The sequence below is a fragment of the Erpetoichthys calabaricus genome, chromosome 3 (assembly GCF_900747795.2).
Source record: "Erpetoichthys calabaricus chromosome 3, fErpCal1.3, whole genome shotgun sequence".
In the NCBI taxonomy this organism is placed as follows: domain Eukaryota; kingdom Metazoa; phylum Chordata; class Cladistia; order Polypteriformes; family Polypteridae; genus Erpetoichthys; species Erpetoichthys calabaricus.
The window spans coordinates 419,019-439,622 of NC_041396.2; the positions used below are offsets into that span (position 1 = coordinate 419,019).

The 20,604-nt window shown below is 52.7% G+C and overlaps 1 protein-coding gene across 4 annotated transcripts; it reads right to left on the minus strand.

The window, feature by feature from the left end:
* Nucleotides 1-5,562: 5,562 nt before the first annotated feature.
* LOC114649593 (uncharacterized) lies at nt 5,563-15,328 on the minus strand. 4 transcript variants are annotated; one of them, XM_051925447.1, is made up of 3 exons: nt 15,179-15,328; nt 8,169-8,249; nt 5,563-6,482 (listed from the first exon to the last, which is right to left on the minus strand). In XM_051925447.1, the coding sequence occupies exons 1-3, from the start codon at nt 15,227-15,229 to the stop codon at nt 5,730-5,732; spliced, it is 885 nt and encodes a 294-aa protein (XP_051781407.1). In that variant the 5' UTR covers nt 15,230-15,328; the 3' UTR covers nt 5,563-5,729. The 4 variants fall into 4 exon arrangements, 3 of the variants coding, with proteins under 3 accessions (XP_051781407.1, XP_028654915.1, XP_028654914.1); XM_028799082.2 differs by lacking the exon at nt 15,179-15,328 and adding an exon at nt 13,435-13,583; XM_028799081.2 differs by lacking the exon at nt 8,169-8,249 and having other exon boundaries at nt 15,179-15,303.
* Between the last annotated feature and the right edge of the window lie 5,276 nt (nt 15,329-20,604).

The window sequence follows — 20,604 nt, forward strand, 5'->3', positions numbered from 1 at the left end:
GTGGAAACATTTTCATCATTTATTATTATTATTGATGTTATTGTGGTGAGTGTGTGTGCTCTGCAGTGGGCTGGCACCCTGCCCGGGGTTTGTTTCCTGCCTTGTGCCCTGTGTTGGCTGGGATTGGCCCCAGCAGACCCCCGTGACCCTGTAGTTAGGATAGAGAGGCTTGGATAATGGATGGATGTTATTGTTCTTTTCCATTCTCCCCGCTGCCCGCACCTCTGTGCCACGCATCCTCCACGTCCTCCCGCCCGCTCTTATCATTATTTTTACTTAAGCACCTCCCCTTTCTTCCTAACCAACCAGCCAATCTCAGGCAGAAATCCATCAGCCAATAAACTTTGGAAATCAGTTTAGTGGGTGGGCGGAATTGTGAACCTCAGTAAGATTAACGTGCCAAATAAACACTGGGGGGGCAAACTCTAAGGAAGACCCCCATAAGCGTCAAATACAAAGTACAGAACATTCTGCTTGTCAACTGAGGAGACGTCTGAATATAGCGCCTTTCATTCTGTCTATCTATTATATAGTGCCTTTCATTTTGATGCCAGGCATGCCACTGACCACACGGAGAATCACCAATGAACTCCAAATCCATGAGGTGACCCCGCCGTAGATCATCAGATTTGAACCCGTGTCCCTGGGAGTGTTGGGCAGCACAGATGAGGTGGGCCGTCTAAGCATCTTCTGTGTGCGGCGGGGGCCACAGAAGCTTATGCCCACTGTACCAGCTGGCCTCTGGCCTTGGTCTCCTGGCACCAGTTGTGCCATATGTCTGGGCACCGACATCAAAGATGCCAGCTTTGGTGTAAGCAGGAGTGCCCCCTACTGATGAATGTCACCCTGGTTTGATATATTTGAATGTATGCTAATTAGGTGACATGTCAAACTCACTTTGGGGTCTTGTAGGTGGCAGGTGGTCTGCAGAATATTCCAGCAGCACTGGGCACATGGCAGGTGCCAGCCTTGTTCTTCACCATCTTTGTAGAGTTCATGTGCCCTCCCTGTGCTCCCGTGGCTCCTACTGCTCTCCTCTCCACATGCCAAAGACCCCCTCGACAGGCCAAGCTGGGTGGTGTGTGTGTGGGTGAGTGGGCTGGCACCACGGTCACCGAGTGTGGCTTTAACAAATTTATGGACTGCTGTCTGACTGACCACCTGCCAGTATCAAAAAGGAAGGCTGGCACTACTGTGGCCAGAGGGGTCTGGCAGAGCTGTGATTGCGGGGGCTGTCACTGCCAGTCACCTCCACATTGGGGTTCTGAAGCCAATAGCAATCAGCGCAGTGGGCACAACATTTAGGGGCTTCACTTCTGAGCTTGAAGAGGCAGGGCCAGTGGGGCCATTATGGGGGGGCTTCAAGGGGACACCCCCGCCACATCTCACTGTCTGTAGCGTCCAACTCCTCCCACTCTTTGACTGTACAACAATTTAATTATTTAATTTAAGGACCCCCCCCCCCAGTTGTGCCATTACCAGATGGGGGAGTGAGTGACACACCTGGGAGGGGCTTACTGGGCTCGGGTGGGATGGCAGAGGCAGCAGGTGTTTGTCCAGCTGTCATCCACCCCACCATCAACCATCCTGACCTCTGGGACGCCACAGTGTGTCCTTAAAGCCGGAGGCCTGTGGAGATAAGGGGGGGGGGGGGAATAACAAAATGAATCAAAGAGGGCACTGAGGTGTCACTTGAAATGGCCAGCCCTGCAGATGGCACTGCTGTCCAAAGGTACCATAAAGTGTCCTCAACAAGGTGGCACATTCACAGACTGGCAGGGCAACCTAGCAGTCACAACTGGAGATTTCCAGATTAGCTCAGCGCGGTCATTTCTTACCTGGACAGGTCCTCACAGCGGTGGAGGGGACATTTCCTTTGTCCCTGTCACCACTCGCCTGTTCCAGGCCCCTCCATCCCTTTGCTCAGGTGTGCAGCCAGGGACTCCGTGGGTTTATTTTGATGCCATTTCGAGGTTTCTGGATGTGCACATCTCGTCGCTTTGGAGTCGTCGTCTTAGTCAGGACTCACATCCATCTACTTGGCTCTTTGTTCAGAGCATTGGACATTCTGGAACATCTCCACGAGGTCTCAGGCTGCCATCTCGGTCTCACACCTGACATCCCTGTCACTTGTGGTCAACTCTGTGGGCCAATGGATTTGAGCAGCAAGTCCTGTCCGCTCGCTCGCTCTCTGCATAGCTACTCTCTAAGGCTCCTCCCCTTCGACCCCTTTGTCTCTAAGGCTCCTCCCCTTCGACCCCTTTGTCTCTAAGGCTCCACCCCCTTGTTTCCTTTATCAGGCTTCCGTTTCTCACATTTCTCTTTTAGGTTCCACCCCTTCCCACTCTTCCTCATTTTGAAGCCCCGCCCCTCTCATGGTGTGTCAGTGTCTCTCTTTCTTTCACCCTCAGGCTCCACCCCCAATCTCTCCCAGGTCCTTGTGGTCCCACCAGACTTGCCACTGCCATTTGTTTGAGGGTCTTCCATTCTCAGACCTGGCGGTGAGACTGCCATGTGATAGGCAGGTGTGCCAACATCACCCACCTTGTACCTTTGTGCCCCTGATCAGAGCTGCTGGCTCCGGCTTGCTGTGGGATCAGACACTGGATGGACATGTGACCCTGATGATGGGAGAATCCACAGATGCAAACTGGCCCGGCATCCTCACTGCTCTGCCACTCTCAACCTGCACCACTTCATTCACGAAGAGCCCACATGGTTGGCACTGTTGCCTCCAGAATCTTGAGTTTCAAGCAGGTGTATAGTCCCCCCCCCCTCCAAGTCTCTCTCTTCTGATGTTCCATCCACATTTGAGATGAGGGGGACACCAGGTGGGCTGATTTGTGTTTTCTGTCCAGTAAGGTGAACTTCTGGATTTGAATTCACTGGGCAGCGTGGGGCTGGTTGGTCGACACCCAGGCACGACTCTCAGAGACAGACGTATGAAAGGCGCTATATAACCGAAGCTTTGAGAGATTGAAAGGCACTATAAACAGGTAAGAAAAGCATGGACTGCACCGAGAGTAATGACGACGGACACTACAGCTGGAAAGGCGCTTCATGGTAGGCACACAGACATTGAAAGGATCAACACTAGAGATATGAAAGGCGCTATACAACAGGTAGACAGGACAAGTGACATCTTCACCAGTGAGGTGGCCATCAGCTTGTCACAGCACTCCTCCTCATCGCTGTCATCTTCCAGACAGGCTCAGCTGCAGAGGACAGGCACGTGTCACCTGGATCTTGGGTAGTGCCCAGGGTGAAAAGGCGCTATACAGTACAGTCCGCTCCCCACTAAACCGAACTGGGAGCTCATCCCAACTGTCTCCTGCTGGAGGTCACCCAGTAAATGTGGCATTTCCCGTATGAAAGGCGCCGTACTGCACTTCAGTTCTGCCCCTCTGAGGGGGTGGGATGGGCCAACGGAAGGCTGCCCAGTCAGATGAGGTCTGGAGCCCACCACAGTCGTGTTAATGTGTACATCTGGAGGATTACATGGCACTCACAGCCTGACCTGCCAGTGCAGGGCCACTTGGGCTTGGGGCGCACAGCCACTTAACCCTTGGCAGCGCCTACTCACCCGCACAACCTGGGGTGTAAGGGCACAGCTAGCACAAGCATGCAAACTCCACAAAGAGGGGGCTGGCATGTGATTTGAACCCGGGACGGTGGACCCATGAGGCACCCTACCTGAGCCCATACTGGCATGTGATTTGAACCCGGGACGGTGGACCCATGAGGCACCCTACCTGAGCCCATACCTTCACAGCGCCTGAGATTAGGACAGAAGACGCGATATTCCGATTCACGCTTACTCCACAGTGCCCAGGCGCTATATAGCAGGAGGCGTTCCGATATCGGGGAGTGCCAGTCATGAATGGGACATGTGGGTACAAACACCCGAGTCAGGGTGCTGCGATTGACTGGCACACCTTGCAGGCACATCACGGTCACCACTCACAGATAAAAGTCCCAAATCTGCTCCCTAGATGTTTCCTGGTCACAAGTCCCCTCCATGGCACCCCCTCCAGATGGGGGCAGAGCTGAGCAGCAAAATGAGGCTCAAGTCCTGCCACCCCCTCTCTCTCTCCATTCCTCTTGTACCCACTGTAAAGGCGCTATACAGAACACCAGCTGCAATCTGGCGCACCTCTGAGGGAGGGACCACCTCATAGCGCCTTGAGGTCACACTGCTCTCCATATTGACAGACCTGCCCGTGACACTGGGGTCCATACAAAGGCTTCATAAAGGCGCTATATAATGCTCTTAAGCATTTGCTTTATTCATCCAATTCCTAAACCCCCCCCCCCCCCTTTTCCATTAGCGGGACGAGTGTTGCCAGAGACCATCAAGAAACCCCAGCGGACACAAAGAGGCCACGAAAACTCCAGGGGGGCTCAAATCTGCTGCTGCCCGCCAGCGGGGGACTGTAAAGTGACCCAGTTCTCTTAATCTAGAAATACAAATGACCACACAGGGCAGGTGCTTACGAGTAGTGAAAGGCGCTATAGGGCCACCAGCCCCTACTTCATACCGACAAACGAGTGCCTTGTGATTATGAAAGGTGAGGGGCACTCAAACAACTACAGAAGGTCTCAACTGTTCATCCAAATTCCAAACCTGCTCTTCTTCTCATTTCTGACAGGCTGACGGGATGCCATTCAACCAGAGGGCACATCTTACCAATCAGAGGGGGTCCCACCAAGTGAAGCTGGGCTCAATGCTGCTACTGACGTGGTGAAGGCGCTACTGTACATATAATACAGCCAGACACACATAGAGAGGCACAGTGCCACGCAATGTGCCGTCACTGCGAAAGGCACCATATGGACACGATGAACTGCACTCTGGACGAGGCCTTGATCCAGGAGGTTCATAATGAAAGGCGCTATACAGTCCATGAGACTCCCCTCCCACGGTGAGGTGCTATATAACATTACAGTAAGCCTGCTTTCTCCGTTACTGGCCATGCTGACGTGGGCACCCTCGGGTTCAAATGCTGTGTGTGCTCCACACCAGCAGAGGCCAGTAAAGCGACGTGGTGAAAGGCGCTATATATCGCGACTGATTGTTCTAAAGGCTCATCTCCAAACACAAGGTGCCAGGTCATACTTTTGCCATGGAGACGCGTGAAAGGCACTATATAGACACAGAAAATAGGACTTGAGCTAAGAGGTTCATAAAGAAAGGCGCTATACAGTCCAAAGACACGAGGCTGGACCCCCCCCACCCTAAGCTGATTCCTCCATTGCTGGCAATGCTGATGTGATGCCATTCAACCCGAGGGCACACGCCTGGCCCTGCTCACATCTGAAGTCCATGTGAACCAGGACTACTGCTGCCCACCAACAGAGCGCTGCAGTGACACGGTGATGAGCACTCTAGAGAAGATCACTCGTCATCTCACAACCGTCATTTGCATAGTGACTTTCCCTTAAAATATGTGAAAGGCGCTATAAGTCGCCAAGACGTGCGTGCTTTTTGATCCCGTTAGAGGTACCAGTGTACATACAGTACAAATGAATTGGAACGGCTCTCCACAGTGCCCGTGTAACACCGGCTGTGCCCATGTGCAAGGCGCTATAAGCCACTCAAACCAATACCCCAGGATGATGAGCTCAGGGGGGCCAAGTGTGTTCAATGCAGAAAAACAAAAACGAGAGCGAGGCAGTCCGAGGGTTCAAAGGAGATTACATTAGACAATGGGAGAGGGCACAGAGGGGGCTCACTGCAGGTCGCTGAGGGTCTCTTTGTCCAGCAGGTGCTTCTTGATGAGGATGCACCTGTGCACCAGCGCCTTGAGGACGGCCACATTGGCCTCACGCTCCAGGCGCACCTCGCGCTCCGTGTCTAAGGTGACCTTCTTTTTCCACTCGTTGGCATTCCTGTACCTCCGCTTGTGCAGGGCGCTGCCCCCCAGCCTGTCGCCCTCCTCCAGTGAGGTGCTACCTTTCGAGAAGCTCGAGCTACAGAAGTCCAGCTCTGACTCAAAGAGTTCATCGTCGTCCTCCAGGAAGCCATCAGAGGCGGGCGAGCACGCGCCCTCACCCTCGCGGGCGTCCGCGCTCAGCACGTGGCTCAGTTCGGGCTCAAAGGCGTAGCTCGCCACGGACGGCTGACTGTCCAGGTCCGCTGTGCTCACCGACGACGGCGCGCTGGGGGCAGCTCTGGATTCCAGGAAGTACTCCTTGTTGGGCGGTTGCTCCTCCAGGGCCTGGCCTTCCTCGGCCTCCTTGACCGAAGGCTCCTTCTCCTTCCACGACTTCCCTCCCTCCGAGAGCCGTCCGTCATTGACTCTCCCCCCGATCTCAGCGTGTCCTTCACCGCATGGAGTGGTTCGGCCTTTCACCGGGATGGCGACGGGCACCCCGCCGTAATCGTCCACAATCTCGTCGGTCTCGCGCTTCCCGGAGACCTTCACCTTGATGTTCACAGGCGCTTTCTTTGGACTTTGGCTTCTGCCTCCCTCATCTTCTACCTGCGGAAGAACAAAAACAAAACAACATTTCAGCTGCAGTGACGATCGTAAAAGCAGGTGGTGACACGTATATAGCGCCTTTCACAAGGAACGTGCTGACAAGGCACCCCACTACAGTAAGCCCATTCATAATATGTACGGAGAGCACTACATTACTTCACAGTGGTCCCACTTCAGGGGTCTCGCTATCCGAACACACAATCACGACGTCATTCTCAAACCACGGTGAATGGCCATATATGGCGCCAGATGACATCCGGAAAGGTCTTTTATGCCATCACAGTGCTCTGCCATCCTTATATCGTGCCTTTAAGAAGGACCCTCGTCACACCAAACACCTGCTAGGCAATCAAGACGTCACTCTATCACAAACACTATATAGCGTCTTTCACAGGGAGCGTGACGTGACACCAAACGCAGCGAGAGCCGACAGAAGGTCCTCACGCTCTACTACAGACAGGAAGAAGACCCCCAGAGAGGACACCTCGACATCCCTATAGCGCCTTTCACAGGCCCCTCGTCCACATGACACTGGCCAGTCACTAACTCTCTGGAGCACTGCACTGCTTCACCGTGGCCCACCATCCGTACAGCGCCTTTCAGCAGGAGCTTCACATCACGCCGGTGGGCACTGGGTGGCTCCGTACACCCGTCTGGAAAAAGCGGTGAAAAACCGTTCAGTGCCAGAAGTAAATTGTAGACGGAGGCTTCAAAGAGCCTCGTGACCTCATCGCTTCGTCCTTCTACTCTTTGACGTGATGGAGGAAATAAACGAGAAACCGCAAATAAGGCAGGGAGGTGTGCGGTGCACCGGGGGGCGCTAGGGTCACATGTCAGTTCTCTGCTATTGTCTTTGGTAGTGGGGGTCTGAAAGTTCGTATCGATACCAAAGGCAAGAACGTTCTAAATGACCCACACTAACAAAAGTAAACCGGAGCGTGAATCGCAATCGACAACCTTCAATATTACCGTATACAGCGCCTTAAGACAAGACCCTCTTCCAGTACGGCCCCTTTGACTCGAGCCAGCACAATTGTACGCTAAGGTGCTTTTCATGGCAGCGGACAGTCCAAGGAGGTGCGGGTACAGGGGGTGGCGCCAGTCCAGGGCCTGGCAGGCACTCCCTGGGCTCGGGGATCACGTCAACAACAAGAAGAGCTGAGCAGAGCACAGGACACGGGCCTCGTCATTGTCCACTGGGCGGGCAGGACACTCCCGATGGACGATATGAAGTCCTGCCTGTCCTAAGCAGCTCTATGCAGGGTGTGCTCACATTTATTAAAGAGGGCAGCGCCTCGTGAGGCACAAAGAGGATACTGCACTGCCATCCAATTAAGCCATTAAACCACCCAGCCTTCCACCCCAGGCTCCTTCTACAGTCATCTGTATCTGAGGGGATGATCAGGGGGACACTCAGGCCGTTGGCATAGCTGGGATTTATGACAGTTCCCACCAATCAGTTGTCACTAAAATCCCAAGGGGGGTAATTTGTCAGCCCACCTGAAGCTGCAGCCCTGACTTCACATACAAATCCTGAAAGCTTCACACATAAACTCGCAGAGGAAGAAGGGAAGCACAGAAAAAGAAAAAAGAAAAGAAAGAAAGTGCCTCATGTGCTGGACTACAAACGAGGAGGAGGAGGAGGAAGAGGAGCAGATAAAGTAAGCAATACCAAGTAGTACCAACTTGAGTCGCGTCCTGTCCCATTGAACTACAATCAGCACAGCAGCTGCACACGGGCGTCCCTGATCGCTGAATATCAGGAGACTGCAGTGGGGAAAGAAAACACAAAAACAGCATCAATACAGCAACATGGACGAAACAAACACACACGACAGTGACAGTGACAGTGACAATGACAGGCAGTCACCAGTCTAGGCACTGCTGGGCTGGAGGAGGAACACCCACTTCATTGGCACCAAAGCCTAATCCATGACAGAATTTGGGGTTAACTCTTACTTACCAGGCATGTCCAGCGCCAGGGGGCCATTACAGGGGGAACACTGATGCTACAAGCACTTAGAGTAAGAACGAGGACGAAGACGAGGATGACACTCCCAGGAGTAGTGACTTCACGAGAACACGTTTAAGAAGAATAACACAAGGACACATGCAGGAACAGTCACACTGGCGCCTCTGTGCTAGCCCTGACACTAAGGTGCCATTCGCCAGGAAGACTTGCAACGTCACCCCCACCGCCGCCGTCTTCATTGACAAACACTTCAACGTCACACTGACTTGTTCAGCCGATGTCTCTAAAGCACCTTGTCACACAGGAGACACATGTGGTGGCACTTCTTTGTGTTTTCAGCTGGAGCCCAGACAGGTGAAGTGGGCCACACAGTGGAGTCAGGAGTGGGACCTGAACCCACAACCTCAGGGTTTGAAGTCCAAAGCCTTGACCACCACACACACACTCACACACACTAAGAATACTTCATTAATGATAACAGGTCTTAATTTTCTGAAGTCCAGCCAACAGATTTACTAATGCAAACTGGCAGACATTGAAATGAATGATAAATCAGTAACTGACACTGCCACCTGTGTGCTCTCCATTACCATCCAGAGACCTGCAGGTCAGGTGAACTGGTGATGCTAAACTGGCCCGTGTGTGTGTGCCCTGAGATGGACTGGCACCCTGTCCAGGGGTGGTCATTGGGATGGACTCCAGCAGGCCGAAGCGGGTTAGAAAATGGCTGACTGACTCTGATCTACGCTTCTTCACTAGAAACACAATCACACGTCAGTCGTGTTCCCCGTCAGCAAAAGTACATCAGCTGGAAAACTCGCGATCAGTTCCCAAATAATCCAATTTATTATCGTGTAGCCCAAAATCACAAAGGAGGGTCACAATGGGCTTTACCGGGCCCTGCCTCTCGACAGCCCCCCAGCTCTGACTCTCTGAGAAAGGCACTTCAAAGAGAGACCCCTTTCTAGGTAGGCTGGGCGTGCAGTGGGGGGGTCAAAAAAAAAAAAGGGGGGGTCAATACAACACAACAGACAGAAGAGAAGAACACAAGTCATCCTCAGTACACTACACGAGCAGGGCACAAAGGCGCCTCTCAAGAGACGTCAGACCCAACGGCACTTCACTGGATTGCTTTAATTGTTGTCGTATTTTCATTGTATTTAGGAAATCCATTCCAGTCCCGGACATTTTTCATTCCCGCATTCCCGGGAATGAAACTGCTGTAATTCCCAAGAAAACGGGAACAGCCAAGCTCGCATATATAGCGTGTAAAAATCGATCAAGAAATAACAGAGTTATAGTTGAAAATAATGAAGGTGGCGCCATCGCTGCAGCTTGCACTTCATCAGACAACAGCTTTGAACAGCAACTTGAAGTTGCAATGCGTCAGTCTGTTGCATCCGCATCATCTGTGCCAAGAAACTTACCATCACAGAATGATGACAAGAAACTGGATGCATCAGTAAAAGCTGAAATGCCGGTGTTTCAGAGCAATGGCAAGCGCGGGCGTTGTTTAGAGCAAGTGTATCAGTATCTGATGATTGTGCCACCTACTTCAGTGGAGGCACAGCGTGCTTTTTCAGCGGCTGGCGTTACTTCTGCATGAAGGTGTGCTCTCGCATGGATGACCGCATGCTGGACACGTTAATAATAATTCATTACATTTCTATAGCGCTTTTCTCAGTACTCAAAGTGCTATCCACACAGGGAGGAACCGGGAAGAGAACCCCCAAACTTCCACAGTCTCCTTACTGCAAAGCAACAGCAGCACTACCATTGTGCCACCTGTGAGGACTTTGTGCTTTCTACGCTCTTACTACCACAACTAAAGATACTGTACATGTACTTCTATGACAGCATGAACTGCTTGTAGATAAGGTTAGTCTTTTATTTGTGTCAACATACTGCAGTAGTTTTATTAAAAATAAGTGTCAGTCGTTCTAAAACCGTTCACATGTGAGATGCCCGTGCACTGTGTCATCCCTGGGAGCCCGGGATTCCCGAATTCCTGGGAATGGATAAACCGTCAGGGAATGGATTCCCTAATTGTATTGTTGTCAGCTGTTTGATTGTGTTAGAGAAGCTCAACCTGACGGCACTGCTGCTAAAAAAAGTAGACGCTCACTAAAAGTGTCACTGGCACTCCGAACTAAAATAACGGTCACTGCAGTAACGATTCCTTCAGCAGGCGCACTTCACAAGGTGCACCTTCATCAGTTCGACAGATCGTACGTGTGTGCGTGTGTCTGTAGGCACAATATTCAAAGGCTCGCTCTCTCCTCAATGCCAAAAACTCTACAAGCAGCAGCCCTCAGCCATCCATCCCATAATACTCCACGCATTTCCACCAAAGCTGTAATCCTCTCCCTTCACTGCACAATGAAAGCCAAGCCGTCCAGTCGCTTCATTTTCACTCCCAACACTCTCGGTGGTGGCGTTTCTCTGGCCTGCTACTCTACTAGCGACGTTTCCAATTCTAAGACTTGCAGAAACGACTCTGCACCTCCGCCAAGACTTTGCGAATCCCGTCACCAGTCCAATACTTTAAAGCAGGGTGAGCCACATCGTCCCCGTCCCAAGCCCGCTGCTCAGTTGGACACCAATGATGGGTCTCATATCATTTCAGGTCTTCTAGTATCAGGACTCTGCCATGTCGGCTCGTTCTTCTATCGTTGATTTTTTCCTTTCCAAGGATATCATTCAGATCACTTGAAGCCTAAAATGCGTCACTCCCAGACCTTCTCTTTTTTCTCTTCAGTTTTTTTCCAAATATTTCACAAGATTAGCTAAACTCTATTGACCCCAAAAGGGAAATCTCAATGCATACGGAACAATGAACTAATTCAACCAGAGGAACACACACAGGTGGAAATGGAAACCAGCAGTCAGACGGAGAAGTGCAGGTCCCTCTGTCATTTGCATTGGAATAATAAATAAATACAGCAGAACCTCTGGTCACGAACGTTTCTGAACACGTACAAATCAGGTTACGATCAAAAGGTTTGCCAAAATTTTGCATCTGTTTATGACCACACGCTCTGGTGGTGAACATAAACACTGGCGGCCAGTTTCCGTACGCGCCAATGACCTGCCATTCTCCGTTTCCCATTTTCTTTTGTTTGCGTATAAAGGGCCAAACAAAGCAGCTGATGTTGCAAAAGGAGTTCCAGCGTTAACCAAGCAGAGGCCTCAAGTGCTGGAAGAGACGGAGAAACTGCTGCTAGTGTGGCTGAACGAGAAGCGACTTGCAGGGGACAGCGTGAGCGAGGCGGTCGTGTGTGCGAAAGGAGGGAAGATTCAGGGCGATTTGCTGGAAAAAAATCCTTCTTGGAGTGGCGAAGGTGAGGAGTTTAAAGCCAGCAGAGGACGGTGTGAAGAAACGTTTCACGAGAGAAGTGGCATTTCATTTTTTTTCCCCTGTGCTTAGAGCTCATAAAAAAACTCTTTCAATATTAGTATTCTCAGTTGTTCAAGGTCTTCTCAGTGATATTCAACGTTTTTACACTTAGCTTACTATTACACGGTGCATTCTATGGTATAATTAACTACTTTTATGCTTAAAAATATATATACTTACATACAGTTCACACGGTCTGGAACAGATTCATTATATTTACATACAGTCTTATGGGGGAATTACGCGCGGGTCGCAACCAAATCACCTTTTGGAACGAGTTACGGTCGTGACCAGAGGTGCCACTGTAAATAAAAAGAAGGAATGCAGCTGTTTAAGACTAAAATAAGCCATTAGGGTGGGGGCTTTAACAAGGGAGACCACCAACATGAAGTATTTCGGCCACACATGCTTCATCGGCAATAACTGCCACCTCACTAAGAAACTGTGTTTGAACAGAAAGCTGCGGCCCACCAGGACTGGCGCTGCTCATCCCAAGTGCTTTCACTCTCCAGGATGAGCCTCCACCGCCACTAACGGGTACAACTCCGAATCCTTAAGGGCCCAAGTTGACAACAAGTTCACAAACGGTGACACCACCACCACCATACCGCCTACTCTCCACATTAACACTATCGAGATGCCCACTGGTAACCCACTTGCTCACTAACAACACTCCCACCGCTCCCATGGATTTGCTGGCACTGCCACTTTGCTTGGTAAGTTTTCATCAAAAGCACTTTGGCCGACAATTCATTCAGCAGCAAATCTAATCAGACAGTCAGTAATGACAGAGAATCACACGCTGACAGATCTGGGAGTCCAATGTGTCGTAATGAGTGGCTACTGGCATAATAATAGGAATATCATCATCATCATCATCATTACTACTACAGTCATCACAAATGGACTCCCACATTGACCGGTCATCCTCAGGCCCAGGGACCAGACAGCCATGAAAATGCAGTCGGCTTGACCTCAGCCCCCCAATGCTGGGTCAGTTGTGTGGCACATGCCATCCACGTACCCCCTAAATACAAACAAATGGACGCCTTTGCCTGAACTCCTTGACCACGTTCGCTTGTTGTTTCCAGCTGTGGATGTGGGATTTGTCACCGACTGTCACTAAGACTCGTTCATTTCCAGCAGTAGATCTCGATTTGTCCCCTACCAAGTCTTGGGACACCCTTTATAGTCAAACTGTCTCTTCACTCGGACCCTTCGCACAAAAGTCAAACTCGACAGGCCACCCCTGGGCACACTCTTCATGCTCTAAAGCCTCGTCACGCTGTCATCAAGGTGCCCACCAACACCGCGTCACTGCTGTCGCTCACAACGGGCAAACACGTCAACGTGGCGCCCGCTAAGAACTCCGCAGAATCAGTTGCCCGTTCCCGTGATTTGACTTTGAGTAAAACTAGCAATACTCTGACGAGTTAAAACGAACAAGCTTCGGCATATTGAATAAACTCAACGCCCTTCAGTACGCCTGCTAAGCGCCCGTCTCTCCCTGCTGACATTTTCAAGACTGGGCAGCACGAATGGCTGCTCACTGTTAACACGCCCCACACTTGCACTCTCCTTACCGAGGTTACTGTAAGGCCTCGCGAGGGTCGTCGTCGTCGTCGCTGACGCTTCCTTTCCCTTCACGTCACCATTCTCGGTGTCCACGAAGATCAAAGCGCCGGAAAACAAACAAACAAACGAACGAACGAACGAAAAGGCGGGCAGAGCAAGGCAACCGCACGCTCCGCCCCCGAATCTTGCCGCGCTCTCTCCGCCCCAATCAGGTGCCTCGACAAATGCAAACGATGAAAGGCCGTGTCAACATAAAAGTACTCAACAGGCCGCTCTCCAAGTAGAACAACAACATAAAAGCCACCCTCGAAGACTCTCAGCGCCCTCCGCTGCCACGACTCCACTAGCACTTCTGAAATGCCATGTCTGTCGGACCCACGACCCTCAGTCTTGTACTGTCCCAATCCCCCCCCCCCTCCCCCCGAGTTTAATTAAATTCCACGTGAATTTGACACTGTTGTCATTGGGCTTAGCTTCGTCGTGCAGATGTCATAGAGGCCGTGCGATCGATCGATCGTGACATCATGGCTGTTTCCGTCTATAAACCGTATTCATGAAGACAGTGGTTGGATTGAAGGCACCCTTTGCCAAAGGGGTCGCCTCTTTTGATTATGGGAAGGCGGCAAAGTCGCCAAGGACTGTCGGTGCCCCTCACACACAAGGCCGCCATCGCATCATTGTGCCAGGGTAGAGTGGCGGTGACTGGCCATCGGACCTTACTCCTTTTCTATGTTAACTAATGTTGTCTTATTTTAATTTCTTTTTTTGTCTTTTATTTTTCTTTTCTTCATTATATAAAGCACTTTGAGCTATTTTTGTATGAAAATGTGCTATATAAATAAATGTTGTTGTTGACTGCGGACTTTCGGGGGGCCCGTACGCACGAGGACGGGGTGTGTCGTGGTGATGAAGGTTCAAATCTAAGTGCTGAAGCGACGCGGTGTGAAGTTGCGGGGGGGTGTCACGGCAGACTCGATGGTGACGTCTGTCGAGGCGAAGTGACACGCGTCAAGCACACTGGCGTTTCTTTGTATGTCCGTGGGGTCCTTATTGTCCCGCCCGGTGGGTCTAGTATGCCCCATGAAAGCCATTCGTTGGTCACGCAGGTTCCATTCCGTTCGCTTCACTTCAATGAAAGCGCATTGACGGCAGCGGCGTTGCATTTTTGTCAAGCAGCGCCATCTAGCGGAGGCACGCTGCACTGTACGAGACGTCAGCCCGCCTGAGCGAATCTTAACCGCCCGTCGTCACGTTCACAGCGCCACTAAACAGACTTCTTCATGGAGCGACGCTATATAAAAAGACACGATGACCACTTATTGCTTGCAATGACGCCACTCCGTGGGCGACCGGCGACTCGACTGTCCCAACTACAGCAGAAACACCGTAACTAAAGTACACTGAACGGCCACCCATCTACTGTCTAAGTTCAGGGTCGCGGGGGGCACCGTGATCGTGTCACCCGACAGGCGATGCGGGGTCCCGTTTAAACAATACCATCAACAACTGGAATTCCAATGCGAGGTCTGTCACCCCCACCGTGCCAGCTACCCTTTAAATCGCGACTTTCCCAAAAGAAAAGCCCATACAACGCTTCCCAAAGGAATTCCCAGGGATAAAAGGCAGACGATCTCGAGATATCCACCCGGCGGGTGCCCTCATAGCCGGGGGTCTGCGGCACCCTGACCCCCCCACCCCAACCCAGGTACTCGTTCGTATTTAAGCTTCTCGATCAGAAAACGAAGAGCGCACCTGCTGCCCGTGGCTCTGCTCGGCGACGGTCTTACTCTGGTCACAGCCCATGGCGTCTCGGCGGCGCTGACGATAGCAGCTCCGGTCCCTGCGCTACGTAGACTGAGCTGGGCCGGCTCGGCGGGACCTTATGAAGGCAACGAGGTGAGATGGGCCGACTCTCGCGAGAGCTCCACTGCAATAATAAAGAAGAAAAGCGGGCGGTCCGCGGGACGATCGGGACCAGAGGGGCCGGCAGGGCAGGTGCGGCTCAGTCCCGGGACCGTCGCCTGAGTTCCGGCCGCATGTGCCAGTGACGCGCAGGTGAGGCGGGCGGGTCGGTCTGTGGTGGTCCGCAGTGGCCTGGCAGCCCAATCATCGATGCCTGCTGCGGCTCGGGCTCTGCGTGGCTTTGCAGACACGGAATGGACACGTCTGGCATTTCATCTGGCATTTCGTCTGGCATGATCTTAACTTGTGCCAGACGTGCTGGGCATCCCTGAGTGAGATCTGCATGAGGCCATTCAGTGTGTGTGTGTGTGTCTGGGACTCATCCGGGTACCTTTGCCCAGAAGGTCTCACATTAACCAAGAACTGAGTGGGATGTCCTGGTCACTGAGACTAAGAAGGGGGCACCTGGCGTATTGTGAGGTGGGGCGATGTGAAAGGGGACGAGTGTGGTTAACATCAGAGCTCTTTCTAAACTACTCCAAACCTCCTGGCCACCTGCCTGTAATGTCACCTCACACGTCACAGTTTACTGGTGAAGTTCCAGTGTGGCTTCCTCACTGGTTTCGGTAAAGAAACGACGCTAACCTGCGGTTTGAACCACAGTCGATGTCCTCTGAGGAATGGACGGTGACAATGCTGAGCACTCTGGGCTGGGAGATGGGCATATCGAGCAGATGGACTCTGCCGTGACGTTCAGAAGTTAACTATGGTGTCCTGCAGGGCTCAGAACTCGCACCGTCACCGTTGGGAGTTCCATTAGGAAACCTGCCATCGACTGTCACTTGGGCCATCTTAACGCGTGGGCACACTGGGCAGTTGCTCGGGGGCCCACGTTTTCTCTGATGCCAATGTACACTTCTGTTTTGCTACTTTGCCCTGGGGCCTATGATGCTGCTAAGATGGCACTGAATGATGCCCTTTTTTAAGAGCCAATGACATTTCTCTGATGGTGTCCTTAGTTCGTTGTGCCAGTGATGAACGGTGACCCAGAAAGAATGGAAATGTCATTCACTGGGGGATGTGACGTGGACCTCAACGGTGTGCTGCCGCTTTTTAACTCCATTGGTTAGTTTGACTGAATTTCGGTGCCATCTTTGACACCAGCCTGTCTTTTAAGGCACTCGTTACAATTCAAGTTCAGATAAATGTTAGAAAATGAAAATGGTTTCTAGTTACGGGGGATACTGGGACGTTGAATTGCTGCATTTCTTGCTGGTGGGGTTACTCCTGGGCTCTCCAAGTCGCTGCTGCTGCAGGAATCCTTACAAGAACCACACCTGGCGTCTGCCCACGTAACCCCTGCCCTGGCATCCAGGTAAGTTTAGGGCTGCTGCTTCTTACACATCAAGCGCTGAATGGCCGAGGCTCAGCTTGCTGTCCTGCTTCTAGAGAGCTGAGTGGGAGGGGGGGGGGGATTGGAGGGGGGGGCAACACCAAAAAGTCCAAATGAAGGAAATTCAAGGCCAGCGTCGTAACCAAAAGAAGAGGCGCCGGACAGTTCACCGTGAACTCAGATAAAGTGCCAATCAGATGGGCTTCGTGACCTCTGTGACCCCCGCCCACCACCCTCAGTGTGTTTCCAGGCCGGAAGTCAACGTCCGCTTTCCTCTCAAGACCCCCGACACTCGTTACTGTAGATGTGGAAATAAACATCCACTTTGTGTAATGAAAGCACACGCTAGGACATGATGGGGACTTCATGGGGGGGCTTCATGGGGGTCCCGCCCCCCCCACTATCACTTCACGGCTGTTGAGGGCACAGTATAGTGGTGAGTGGCCCGTGGTGGGGGGGGGGGGGGGGTTTGATGTTACCTAAGATTTGCTTCTGGTCTCAGCACTGGGGGTCCGAAAGCTGACAAAGACATGGGACCCTAGAGACAAAAACACAACATGGTGACACTCGTGATCCACAAAATGGAGGAGGAGGACATCTAATGGAGGCAGAGCTGTCAGGAGCTAAACGGGGGGTCGGTGGGCTGGCAAGGACCGAACACCGGGGGGTCAGAGACCTAGCGGCTAAACCAGAAAACGAACGCGAGGAGGCGTCTGAAGGCGATGACTCGTGGGGGCGTGGCCTTCGTGGGGGGCGTGGCCCTGACAACTGCTTACAAATTAGGAATCAAAGTGACGAGATCTGAAGAAAAACAAAATGGCGTCGCGGTGTCGTCAAACGCCAACAGATAAAAGTCATGAGTAACGCTCACAAGGCGGCGTCCTTACGGGGATTAAGGAAACACGAGCGAGGCTCACGACAACAGAAAAGCCCCCCGTACCCCTGACCCCATCTGAACCAATCGATAAAGCCATGGGCTGATGGGCGACGACTCAGCACTTTCGACTGGCACACCTGATTAGAGCCACTGATTACACGGGCACCTCTCCCTGCGTTAAAATCTAAAATGACCCGCTGTTATTCAGCCCGTGCCCACTGCCCTCCTGCCAAGCTGACCCCAGAGAGTCTTGGAAGATCACGTCAGTGTCATGCACTGGGAGTCACAAATCCCAATAAAGTTCCAGAAGCCCTTCCAAGAATGGCCACTAGAGGGGGACACAACCATCAAACCCCTGCTAGACAGAAGGGCCGCAAAGTGGGGTGGGGGGGTCAAATAATCCGTCAGTCACGAAACGTGCAACAGACCACAGCTGAAGTCACCCGTTCAAAATGAACCATCGGGAACTGTGGGAGACCGTGGGGGGGGGGGGGGGGCATCCCTGGCAGTGATTGGCAGGTGGGCCGTCTGTTGGGGGACAAATCAACAAAATACACGGAACAAAACAAAGGCATCAAGAAAGCAAACAGCAAAGACAGGAGACGAGACTCGGGACCCCCGGCATTTATTTACGTATCCAAAGCGAGACCCAGAAGAGGATAACATCAGTCTGGGGGCCAGTTTGGGAACAAGCGTGACAGGACAAGGTGACAAAACTGACCAGCACAAGTGACGAGCTCAGAACAAAGCGCCCTTAGTTGTGAAGAGCAGTTGGGACAGAAATCCAGGGGCGGCTCGCTGCACCAGCCAGGAGGTACCCATGAAAACAGTGTGGCCTGAGATTTGGTGCCAGGCGCCTTCAAAGAGTCAACAGTCATTCCCTGTCCTAGCCTGCCAGCAGCATCATTGCATTGTGGTTTGCAAGTCACTTTGGAGGTGGCATGAGCAGTGATGGTGGGCACCAAGCCCCTCTTTCCAGCCCATCCGTTTGTCCAGCTGACACAGCCCCCCTGCATCTGGTCGGCTTTTTAACTTTGAACCCGATGCCCGTTCTTGAATTTTGCACCTGAGCTCCATAGAAACATGCAGACCCCTGGGACAGGACAGCGGATGGAGTTGGAGGGTCTAGTTGAAGCATTGAAGGTACAGGCCATCATCATCATCATCAGCTCCTCATGTCTGGACAGAAGACCACCAAAGTGTTAGTGAGCCCCCAGCTGACGTGTCAAGCTCTAGTGACGCTGGTGCTTAACACCATGTGGCTTAGGAGTGGCATTGTGGGGGACCCGAGTGTGACAGCAGACGGCCTATTGTCACGTAGGTCTTTCTTCAGCGCCAAGGTGACCCCTGCATTCCTGCGCACACGTGTGTCCTGGTACCAGCTGTTGGCAATCCCCCATTTAGTCCCAGGGCAGGCTGTGGCACTCGACGGACAGCAAGTGACAAGACGAGAGCCGGAGGAGGATTCTGCCCCAGTGGACTGAACCATCACGCTGCCAGGGGGCGCTGGGGCATCAGAATGTTCCAAGTCGAGGGGGGAGTCTGATGAAAGGAGCAATCCACTGGGGGCACTGGGCGGGGGAGGAGTAAGTGAGCTGGTCACAGTGGTATAGTGGGGGGGGGGGGGGGGGGGCAAACAGACATGTGAGGAGGAGAAGGGAACCAGGAGGGCGTCCTGTGCAAGGCGCTATATAGGAAAAACAAATGGGCATCGGAAAACTCCCAAATAAGGACATGACCATCACTGCGATGGAGGGGGTGCACACCAGGGCTCTCGTGTCCAGTCACATGGAGGTGGTCAGTCACAGCCCCCTCCACGGTGGGCATCTTCTCAAGACGCTTTACCAGGAGACCACCAGGGCAAGTCAAGGTGAACTGAAGTGGCCAGCACAAGTTCTTAAGGGTGGGCCTCCTGTCCAGGGTGGGCATCCAAGAAGCCTCACAGTGTGGCTCCTGCTTCCTAGTCAGTGAGCTGAAAATGACCGCTGGTGGTCCAGGTGGGTGACCAAAGGGTTCACAGGGTGCACCACCATACTAGAAATGGAAAGGCACCATATAGAATGATGGCTGAGGTTCACCCGAGTGGGCTCCAGGTGTACAGACTGGCACCAGCTGTCACGTGGAGGAGTCATGGGTTGGTTGGCACTGCTGCCTCACAGCTCAGCGCCTCCCTGTGTGGACTGGCATGTTCTCCCTGTGCCCACATTTTGCAGATCAGATTGGCATGCTGCCCTATGACAGACCACCTTGGGAGATGGGTGGACGGACGGTGGGGTCTGCCCTCAGCGCTCAGCAAATGCTGTCATCACTGACAGGCGGTGCCATGCTGTGTGATGTCATGATGGCCACCTCAGGGGCATCTGAAACGTCGCACAAGTGAAGGGGACATGTTGCTCGGCCCTGAGCTCCCCGGCAGACAACCTCAGTTGTGCCCTCACAATGAAAAGAGAGTTCAGTTGTGGAGCCGTTCATGGGGGTCCAGGGGTGGTGCCCCCCAATCACAGTGTGCTCATTAATTGATCGCGTTGTGGTGAAGCTTGAATTTACATCTTGGAGTATTGAAACGCATCACATAATGTAGAGAGAGGCACCCGAGACAGGGGGCAGGCAGTGGACCCCTCGGGCACCCGAGGCAGGGGGCAGGCAGCGTACCCCTCGGGCACCCGAGGCAGGGGGCAGGCAGCATACCCCTCGGGCACCCGAGGCAGGGGGCAGGCAGTGTACCCCTCAGGCACCTGAGGTAGGGGCCAGGCAGTGTACCCCTCGGGCTCCTAGGCCAGGAGATCTCAGGTTTGATTCGCTGAATGAGGATGGTGGGCGCCGGCGGGCTGATGGTGGCAACGCTGGCAGTGAACAATATACCCACAGGACGAGCACCTGTGTTTTTGCTGAGCAGTGGCACTCTCTTCTAATTTAGCGAGGCTTGTGCCCGGCAGGCAAGTGATGATATGAAGCTTCGTATGATGTGGCGCGTGTCCAGTTCCAGGGTCCCAAGAGCAGAGGGCT